At 40.2% G+C, this 11,152-nt stretch overlaps 1 protein-coding gene across 1 annotated transcript; it reads left to right on the forward strand.

Moving 5' to 3' along the window:
* The first annotated feature begins 229 nt into the window (after positions 1-229).
* LOC110870288 (cytokinesis protein sepA-like) lies at positions 230-673 on the forward strand. Its single transcript, XM_022119477.1, has one exon. The coding sequence runs from the start codon at positions 230-232 to the stop codon at positions 671-673; it is 444 nt and encodes a 147-aa protein (XP_021975169.1).
* Positions 674-11,152: the final 10,479 nt, after the last annotated feature.

Genomic DNA, 11,152 nt, shown 5'->3' on the forward strand with positions numbered 1-11,152 from the left:
ACTCTGACTCCCCCTACTCTCCGGGACAGTTTAACCCAGCCGACTATGTTAATGATTTTCTTGGCTATAACCCATTGGGCCCTGAGGACCATTTCTCTCAGGAAATGGAAATGGATAATGACCCCAACCCGGAAATGCAAACAGGAACCGCGGGCCACCCTATCAGCATATCTAGTGGGTCTCCGTTTCAGGGATCCCTTATCATGGGCCCGATTCCTTCCAGGAGAAAATGGCTACCTATGACTGGTTCTTTACCCCATCTTATCATAGCTCACCAGCCCAACCACCTTTGGAAGATCCTCAACTTCAAGGTGTCTCACCACCACCACTCCCGGTAGAGGAGCCACCGCAGCAGCCACCGCAGCCACCTCCCGAGCCTCCGGGGCGAAGGAGGAACGCACACATGTCTGTAAGAGGAGGACCCCGTTTCAGTTCTTCTCGTGGTTCGAGTTCCTATCCCCCTATCCCAGAGGACCCCCAGATGGGTGGACCCTCAAACGTGGCACCGGAGGCTAATCCTCCGCAAGCTTCTTATGCACCACCTCAGCCGCCTGTGGGTTTTGATAACCCAATTCCAACGTACCCAGGTCCTTCCGGGTACAATCCTTATGAGAACCCATCAGGGTACCCCTCGGACTATGTATCTCAAGACCCATACCTTACGGCTGCGTAGTATCACCACCTCTATCCTTCTACTTACCCTCCTATGCATCCAGTTGGAGATCCAATGCAGGGTTACCAGTACCCTCCATACCAGCCACCTCCCCCCCAGCAGCTTTAGCAACAACAACAAACCCAGGAAATTCTGGAGAGGTTGGATAAGGTCGAGCATAAGACTAAGAAGAACAAGGAGAGGCATACCGGCTTCATGAAAGGCCTCGCCAACCTTATTAAGGGGAAGAAGAAGTAGAGGGTTGTTTTGTTTTCTTGTTTGTTGTAATCATGTCCCTGCGTGGACATTTGTTTGATTTCCGTATCAAGTCCCTGCGTGGACTTATTTTCATTTCTGTATGCCCCTGTGCGGGTAGTTTGTCTTTTCTTAAGTCCCGTTTAGGGCAGTTGTATTTGTTTTCATCGTAATGAAGTTTTAACTTTGGTTTTAATTGTGTATTTTATTACACCATGTTATTTCCTTTCGATTTATAATTGATCTGCCAAAGAAACTCTTAGAGGTATAACCTAGCCAAAGTATTAGTTGGCTATGATGGTACAACCTTTTTAAGATAGCAATTCTCTGTTAGCATCTGAAAATATGCTAACATTCCCAGCTGTGCGGTATGAGAAACCACTCAAGCTTCCAAAAGGTACTTGGATCCTTCAAGTCATATAAAGCCAAAATGATCAATGCGAATCCTGGCTAGTAAACATCAGTGTGATGTATACACCAAGACATCCATTTGAGATGCATGCTTTAAGCAAAGGTGTAAAAATGACAAGGAAAGTACAATTTCTAAACTTCTTGTCCAAAAAGGCGATGAACTTTGTTTAGACCTTAAGAGATCACTGATCTTTGAGACCGTTAGTTAGAATCTCAACTCGTCCTTGTGACAAGCTTTTTAAGCTATTTTAATGTCCTTAGAGACGAATTTAATGATAAATAAAATGTCTTTTATGACATGGGCAGTTGTGAAATTTCTATCTTTCCCCTGCCTAATAATATAAAGAATAATGCATTCTGCTAATTTTTAGTTATGCCTTGAGATGGTCTAAATGGTTTAATAATACCATGACCATTGGATCATCAATACGATGAATCTATATGTAAATTAAAATATTATTATTGTCTATATTATAGCATTCAGAAATGGCTGGCTCAGACGAAGCAAACAGTCATCCAGCAGAGGGCAACACCAGAATCAATATTACAGGTGCTGAACTGCAAGCCCTAATCACCGCAGCGGTTTCTCAAGCGGTGGAGGCTAAGTTTAAAGAGCCGAGTGTTGTTCGGTCTCAAACTCTTTCAAAAACCCATTCTCAACCACATACTCACAGGAAAAGTGAGTCCTTGCATTCGTCTAACCAGGGTAGTGCACCCAAGAAGCAGGTTGTTCCTGAGCCTACCCTTAGGCACGCCAAGGGTTGTACCTACAAATATTTTGTTTCCTGTAAGCCAAGAGACTTTACAGGAGAAAAAGGGGCGATAGACTGTATGAAATGGATAGATGAGATGGAAACGGTGATAGATATTAGCGGTTGCGCTAAAGAAGATGTGGTTATGTTTGTCTCCCAATCTTTTAAGGGCGATGCCCTTACATGGTGGAAAGCGTTAGTACAATCCACTGGGAAAGTTCATCTGTATAATCTTTCGTGTGAGAAATTTGTTGATCTGGTTAAGGATGCTTATTGTCCTCAACATGAAGTCGAGCGTGTAGAAACTGATTTCCTCACCCTTGTGATGAAGGATCTGGACTGTAGGTCCTATGTGACTAGTTTCAATTCCATGTCGAGACTTGTACCATATCTAGTCACACCTGAGCCCAAGCGCATTGCGCGTTTTATTGGTGGTCTGGCCCCTGAAATTAAGGGAAATGTTAAGGCTTCAAAGCCAACCACCTATAGAACCGCTGTGGATCTATCTTTATCCCTCACTTTGGATATTGTGAGGATTAGGGCGAAGAAGACTACAGATGAAGGAAAGAGGAAAAGAGAGGATGATCAGTCCTCCCAATCGAACAAGAAGGGAAAAGGGAACTCTGGTTCCAAGAAAGGGCAAGCAGGTGATAGGCCCAGGTGCAAGACTTGCCACAAAAGGCATTATGGCAAGTGCAATCAAGACCCACAGGCCAAACCATGTGGGATCTGCAAGAAGAAGGGGCACAAGTCTGTTGAATGTCAGAACATCAAGGATGCGACCTGTTATGGTTGCAATGAAAGGGCACATCAAAACCAATTGCCCAAAGAATGCCAAGAAGCCTGAAGAGGCTAAGAAGAGCAATGCCCGAGTGTTTCAAATGCAGGCACGGGAAGCGGTAACCGATGATAACGTCATAACAGGTACCTTCCTCATCAATAATATCTATGCTAGAGTCATATTTGAATCCGGTGCTGATAAGTCTTTTGTAGACCATAAGTTTTGTAAGTTGTTGAATTGGCCTATTAAGACTCTAGACATAAAATATGAGGTAGAACTTGCTGATGGTACCTTAGAATCCGCCTCAACTCTTCTTGATGGATGTTCCATATCCATTAAGAACCATTCTATCCCGCTGTCCCTCCTGCCAATGAAATTGGCTGGTTTTGATATAGTTTTAGGCATGGATTGGTTGTCGCATAACCAAGCCCAAATTGCCTGTGATAAAAAGCTTATCATTATCAAAACCCCCTCCGGTGAATCAGTCACTATCCAAGGAGACACACAGTATGGGTTGCCCAGCAATGTGTCTATCCTTAAGGTATCCCAGTGTTTGAAGGGTGGATGTGTCATTTACATGGCACAAGTGACAATGAATGATCCAAAGCCGAAGATTGAGGACATTCCAATTATTTCAGAGTATCCAGATGTCTTTCCTGACGAGTTACCTGGATTACCTCCTGAGAGGTAAGTGGAATTCAGGATAGACATCCTTCCAGGATCCGCGCCTATTGCATGAGCTCCGTATTGTCTAACGCCTACCGAAATGAAAGAACTCAGAACTCAACTGGATGAGTTATTAGAAAAAGGTTTCATTCAGCCCAGCTCTTCGCCTTGGGGAGCTCCAATCTTATTTGTGAAGAAGAAGGACGGATCAATGCGTTTATGCATTGACTACCGTGAATTGAACAAGGTAACGATCAAGAATCGTTATCCTTTACCCAGGATCGATGACTTGTTTGATCAACTCCAGTGAGCGAGTTACTTCTCAAAGATTGATTTGGGATCTGGGTATCATCAACTCAAGGTACGAACTGAAGATGTTCCGAAGAGGGCATTCAGGACGAGGTATGGACATTTCGAGTTCTTAGTGATGCCTTTTGGGCTCACTAATGCACCTGCAGCATTCATGGATCTCATGAATAGAGTCTGCAAGCCATACTTAGATAAGTTTGTCATTGTCTTTATAGACGACATACTTATTTACTCTCGTAGCCAAGTGGAGCATGAAAAACACCTTCGGTGTATTTTAGGACTGCTTCGACAGGAGAAGTTGTATGCCAAATTCTCCAAGTGTGAATTTTGGCTTCGTAAGGTCCAGTTCCTTGGGCACGTTGTCAGTAAACAAGGTATTCAAGTAGATCCTGCCAAGGTAGAGGCTGTTATGAATTGGGAAGCACCTAAGACACCTACAGAAATTCGCAGCTTTCTGGGTTTAGCAGGATATTATAGAAGGTTCATCGAGAACTTCTCAAGAATAGTTGCACCATTAACCTCCTTGACCCGTAAGAATGTGAAGTTTGATTGGGGTCCAAAGCAGCAGGAATCTTTTGAGATCCTAAAGCAAAGGTTGAGCAATGCTCCGGTACTATCTCTACCAGATGGAGTTGAAGATTTTGTTGTATACTGCGATGCTTCACACACCGGCATGGGGTGTGTACTTATGCAGCGAGGCAATGTAATTGCCTACGCATCGCGACAGTTAAAGGTGCACGAAAAGAATTACACCACCCATGAGTTAGAATTGGGTGCCGTAATATTCCCACTAAAGTTGTGGAGACACTATTTGTATGGAACAAAATGTATAATCTATTCAGATCACAAAAGTCTTCAACACCTGTTCAATCAGAAAGAGCTCAATATGAGACAACGTCGTTGGATGGAAACTTTAAATGATTATGACTGCGAGATTCGCTACCATCCCGGTAAGGCGAATGTGGTCGCAGATGCTCTAAGCCGGAAGGAAAGAGTTAAACCAATTAGGATCAATGCCAAGAGCATTGAATTGAAGAATAGTCTAAATGAAAGACTATTAGCTGCACAGAAAGATGCCATACCGGAAGTTAATCTTCCAAATGAAAAGTTAGGTGTAACTGTTGAACAGTTAACACCTGGTAAGGATGGAATTCTTAGAATGAATGGTAGGATTTGGGTTCCTATTCAAGGAGGACTTCGGGATGTGATCCTTCAGGAAGCCCACAACTCCAAGTATTCGGTTCACCTGGGAGGTGACAAGATGTATCAAGACTTAAAGGTCAATTACTGGTGGATAGGTTTGAAGAAATCTATTGCCACCCATGTAGCTAAGTGCCTGACTTGTGCTCAGATTAAGGCTGAACATCAAAAGCCATCAGGTCTTCTACAACAGCCGGAACTTCCCACTTCGAAATGGGAAATGGTAACCATGGATTTTATAACCAAGTTACCTAAAACAAAGCATGGAAATGATACTATATGGGTCATTGTTGATAGATTGACAAAGTCAGCACATTTCCTGCCCATCAAGGAGACTCATAGCTCTGACAAGTTAGCCCAGTTGTATGTCGATAAGAATGTAGCTCTTCATGGAGTACCGGTGGCTATTATCTCTGATAGAGATACTAGATACATCTCTCACTTTTGGAAAAGTTTCCAACAATCTTTGGGCACTCGTTTGAATTTTAGTACTGCTTACCATCCCCAGACAGATGGTCAGAGTGAGCGTACTATTCAAACATTGGAAGACATGCTTCGTGCATGTGTTATTGATCTGGGTGGTAGTTGGGATGACCACCTACCATTAATTGATTTCTCTTATAACAATAATTATCATACCAGCATTTAGGCTGCTCCTTTTGAGGCATTATATGGTCGGAAATGCAGAACGCCTGTCTGTTGGGCAGAAGTGGGAGAGGCTCAGATATCAGGACCTGATATAGTCCTTGAAACTACAGACAAGATTGTCCAGATACGTGATCGCCTAAAAACTGCCAGGGATAGGCAGAAAAGTTATGCTGATAAGAGGCGAAAGCCTCTCAAGTTTGAAGTGGGCGATAAAGTTTTATTGAAAGTGTCACCTTGGAAAGGTGTGATGCGTTTTGGTAAAAAGGGCAAGTTGAGCCCTAGATATATAGGACCATTCGAGATCATCGAATGTGTCGGCAGTGTAGCTTATAAGCTAAACTTGCCAGAGGAGCTGAGTGGAATTCATGATGTGTTCCACGTTTGTAATCTCAAGAAGTGTTTAGCCGATGAATCTCTAGCAATGTCTCATAAAGACGTGCAAGTTGATAAAAGCTTGAGGTTCATTGAGAAACCTATATCGATCGAGGATCGACAAGTCAAAAAGCTCCGAAGGAAGTATGTACCTATAGTAAAGGTTAAATGGGATGCTCGTAGAGGTCCTGAATATACGTGGGAAGTTGGGTCCACTATGAGACAGAAGTACCCTCACTTATTCCAGTAAATCTCGGGGTCGAGATTTCTTTTAAGGGGGTGAGGATGTAACACCACGTAAAAACGTGTCCAATTATACATAGACACGTGTCCTAAACTCCGGTTATGCGAAAGATTGAGTTTAAAGGACTAAAGTTGACAACAAGTGAAAATGTGCAAACGAAAGGACTAAAAGTGTCAACATGCCAAACTTGAGCCTCTGAATAACCACACGTGAAGAAAATATTCTTGAATGGGTGGTTGATTGGGTATACGATACCGTTTGTGAAAATAATCGGAAGATTATAAATTACAAGGGTTAAAAGTGTTAATATGTCAATTCTGACCTCTGAGTGGCCTTTTAACGAAACCGAGGCTTCGCAATGTTCAAATATACTCCCGAGAATATGTGATAAAAATTTCACGTGATTCCGAGATCGTTAAGCATGTTTTCTAAACTTTGGGCTAAAAGCGTCAACTTGATGAAACTTGCATTATTGAAGGAATTTAACGAACCCGAGCCTAACAAAGTTTGCATATACCTCCTTGGGCCTCAAGAGATTAACTACAAGGACCTTGATTGCCAAAAACGAAGTTAAAAAGGGGTTTAAACGCTCAGGGACTGAAACTGCCAAGTTTAAAACTTGTTTTACCAGTTAACCCGGTCCAAGCAGCCCGCGTAAGACCCCCCTTAAGTCTTACACGGCCCGCCTCAGCATGCCCAGATCAAAAAAATGTTTGCAGTTGCGGGTTTTTGGCCTGCTACACCACCTTAGCCTAGTTTTTAACGACCTAGGGGCTGTAAGTCGGTTCAAATTAATCGGTAGGACACCTGGGGTGATCCCAGGGCCTCCAATAACACCTGGAAATGATCAAGATCAATGGAAATTACTATATAAGGAGGGCTAGTCTTGCTTTCTTAGCACATCAATTGCAACAAGCTTCATTAAGGACTTGCTCTGGAGCTCTCAGCAGTAACAAGAGGATTACAAGTGTAGAAAAGATTGCTAGGACCATTAGTAAGCTTCTAATTACTTGTTTAATTGTTTAATTTAGCCTAATTACTTAAAAGTCAAACTTTGTGCTTAATCAGTTTGACTTTCGTTTTAATTACATGTGGCTTAACCACTGATCAAATTGAAAGTGGTTATGAAACCACATTAGTATAGGTGATTAACCCCTGAAAGGGTGTTTCCTAATTATCTCGTTTGACTGATTAAATGTCGGGTCAAAGTAGTTTGACAAAAAGTCAAACTGGACAGAAATGACAAAAATGATTCTAATTAATAAACCAGAGGTTCTAAATTATATTTTAACATTCTAATGACTTGGTAAGGACTATCTAAACATGTTTTATCAGTCCTAATCCGACAATTAATAGTCTAAGGGCAGATTATAACCGAAAGTCGCAAAAGCTTGACTTTTGCTTTGACTTTCAGTTCTGACCCGTTCAAGCTTAATTCTTCCATGTTTTAAGCTTCCATTAGGACCACATTTAATTGTAGTATAACCCTCTGAGGTTATATTGCATGGTGCCTAGTCGTTTGTAAGATATGCTCTTAATCGTAATTATGCTCATTAATGCCTAAAACGCCCTTTTTACATAAAACCGAGATTTTTAGCAATGTGAATGAACTAAAACCTTTGCTACTGATATTTAGACATGTCCCGAAAATTTGACATCAGTTTGAAGTCTAGAATGAGAGTTATGCTCAATAGCGTAATTAAGGAATTTTTAGTAATTAAAAGGCATAATTAGCATAAATCCTATCTAAACCCGATTTTTGTCACCAAACTTTCTACCTACTGATGTTAAATAATATTTTGAGATTTTTGAAAATTTTTATTTATTTTTAGGCTGAGCATAACATAGGATTATAGCCTAATGTCGCTAACTACCGGTTTTACCCTTTTCATCACAAAATGAGTTTTACCAAACATTTTAATGCCAAACTTGTTGCTACTAATTCCATATGATAAATATAACATTTTGAACTTTATAAACTGTCCAAAATCTCAGATTTCCTATTTTTACCATAATAGCCCATTAAATCACATTTTTAGCGTTTTTAGCACCTAGTATGGGTCAAAACTATATTTGTCATATAAAACTCATAACCTACTGATGTTTTAAGCTAATTTACATAATATTACAGTAAGCTAAATTTTCAAACTCAGAAACCTATTTTAGCCTTTAAAAGCCTATGTAAAATTACCAAAATGCCCCTACGGTGCGTAATTGGTAATAAAAAGGTATCTTTTTCATATATTAAGTATCTTCCTGATATAACTCATTAAAATACATGTTTTTATTAATCTAATCAGACCTGGAACTCAGTTTTATAAATAAACTCTTTTATGAGCATTAAAATTACCAAAATACCCTTATGGGACTTATTTTGGTTTAAATTGCTTTTTGGGCATAAATGTTGATATACTACTGATATATTAACATATTTTGAGCATAATAATGATTAAGACCTGTTTATAGTTCAGTCGGATACCCGTTACGCATCTACGCGTTCGGAACGGCTTACGTGACTAGTTTACGTAAAATAGCCGAAACGGGCTTAACCTTGTCATTAAAACCTCATTTTCAAGAATGTATTTAGTTTACCCATATTATACAAGTATCCAAGCTTGTCAGGTCTTAGTTACATTCTATCCCGGTCTCTGTTTAATCTACCGGTTAGGTCCGTAAGGTTTCTTTCTAGCTAGCCGGTCTAAGTCCTTGACTCAAGTAAGGACCCGTTAGCATCCTAATAGATAAATTAAACCTTCTATACAGATTAATAGCTTCTGGTAAAAAGTGCCTTTCAAGAATCTTAGGAATTTTACTGCTACCACCAGGTAAATACTTTTAACTTATTTTCCCTATACGGGCTTGGGATACGGTATATTAATACCGCTTGGTCGGGTATGGGATTATTTCGTCGGATTGTGATTTAATAAATCCACATAACCCGTTTTAATCTGTTTTGTTTGATAACATAAGCATTGGGGGTTAATACGACCGTGTCCTGGATATCCTCGGCTCATTTCATTTGAAAATGGCCACGACCTATGCACGAGGTGTAGGCATACACCCGACAGATGCAAATGCTAAATAACCCACTTGTTGGGGATAACTCCTTTGTGGGTTTTAAAGTGGTGAGTCTATTAATCATGTCCGGCTTCTATACCGGCCCCACATGTATGACAAACATGTAAAACTGTATACAGGATCTTAATAAAGATTGTCCCAAGTTATAAAGGATTTGTGCCATGTGCATCTAAATCAAATTTTCTTAAATGTTTTCAAAATGAGTCAGTTAAATTGTATTTACCAGTGTATACTGACGTATTTTCCTAAAGATTGAATTGACAGGTACTTATCGAAATAGGCTGGAGCTATAGGGTGTTGTAGAGGATCTTGCAAATTCCATAGATACCTGGAGTCTGTAGTTTATGTTTCTTTGTACTTTATGATCCGCCTGTGGATGTTATTACATTCCAGTCTGTATTATTCATGTATTCGAACATCGACAGACAGTATGGTTTGTAATATTTTATTTACCCAGCCTTCCGCTGTGCTATATAATTGTGTGTGTTGACAATGATGATATCAACTACGTCACGATACTCGCCGCCAGGCCCACCGGTAACACGTGGAAATCTGGGGTGTGACAATACTCCCCCTTGGATATTGCCGCAGTCAATCTCGTAGCATCTTCTCTCTCTCTCTCTCTCTCTCTCTCTCTGAGTCTTCTTGAAGGTTTAACATCTTCAGCAACATAGACTCCCTCTTGTTTGAACAGAATCCCGTTGGATTTGTCTTCAGCTTCAGCTCCCCATTTCAGTAGACTCTTCAGGCTCCCCCTTTCGTCAAGCTTCCGTGCTTTGGGATCGACACCTGGATTTCCGGTTATAAGCTCCTCCAGGATAGATATCTGGCTTCTTGAAAGCACGCTCCTCCTTGTGTTGAGCTCGTCGTCAGACTCCCCCTTAGACTCGGCTATCGGGATCGTAATCTGGTACAACATCTGCAATTCTCAAACATTTATAAGTGAAAATGTTTTGAACATCCACGATTAAAAACCTGGCTCTCTCAGTATAAGCTAAAACATTTCAAATATACGACAGTGAAAGCTTTTTCGATTGTCCAGGAATTGTGACCTGGCCCTTAAAAACTTTTAATCAAGATCCTGGCTCTAAGATATAATAATATGAATATATCCAGGAATACTTGATTTTTTCTCCCACAATCAATTTGCTATCAAGTGTTTAACAGTTTCAGCAACTAAGATCGAACACTAGCTCTATTTACAAAAGTTTTAACATTTTAGCATCCAAATCCCTCACAATCAATCATCCAAGTCCAAATTAATGACCTTGGAGATATCACAAAGTGTTTTTGATTTTTGATTTTAAAACATCAAGTTTCAACTTAATGAACTTGTTTTATTTTCAGAAACATGATCAGCATATTTAGATTTTGAAACTCATCATTTCAAACATCGGTTGTCGAAAATAAAGTGGAAAACAAAATCTTTTTCGAATTTTCTGAAATATAAAGCAGTAAAGAAATATTTACAAACATATTTACAGACAATATTTTTGTTTGAGTTTGCGTCAGAGGATCATATCAGTTTTTGACAAATCACTAGCACCGTTGAGCTTTAAACGCTTTAAGTTCTAAACAATTTACTTAGATTGTCAGTATACTGATCCACTTAAATTTTCACACAAAGTTCAATTGATTCGAGATACGAGTTAGTGTTTTAAGGACTTAACTTATTCGCGTGTCCCACCTCAGAATATACTCCCGTATCAAAATTCCCTATATTCAGTCTTACAGGTGAGTATACCAATCTGATATATGTATCTAGGTTAGTGTGAGACCTTGAG

This window comes from Helianthus annuus, chromosome 8 (genome assembly GCF_002127325.2).
Source record: "Helianthus annuus cultivar XRQ/B chromosome 8, HanXRQr2.0-SUNRISE, whole genome shotgun sequence".
NCBI lineage: Eukaryota > Viridiplantae > Streptophyta > Magnoliopsida > Asterales > Asteraceae > Helianthus > Helianthus annuus.

Excerpts from the sequence above, each read along its gene's own strand:
- LOC110870288 (XM_022119477.1), top strand. The coding sequence starts at position 230 with ATGGCTACCTATGACTGGTTCTTTACCCCATCTTATCATAGCTCACCA.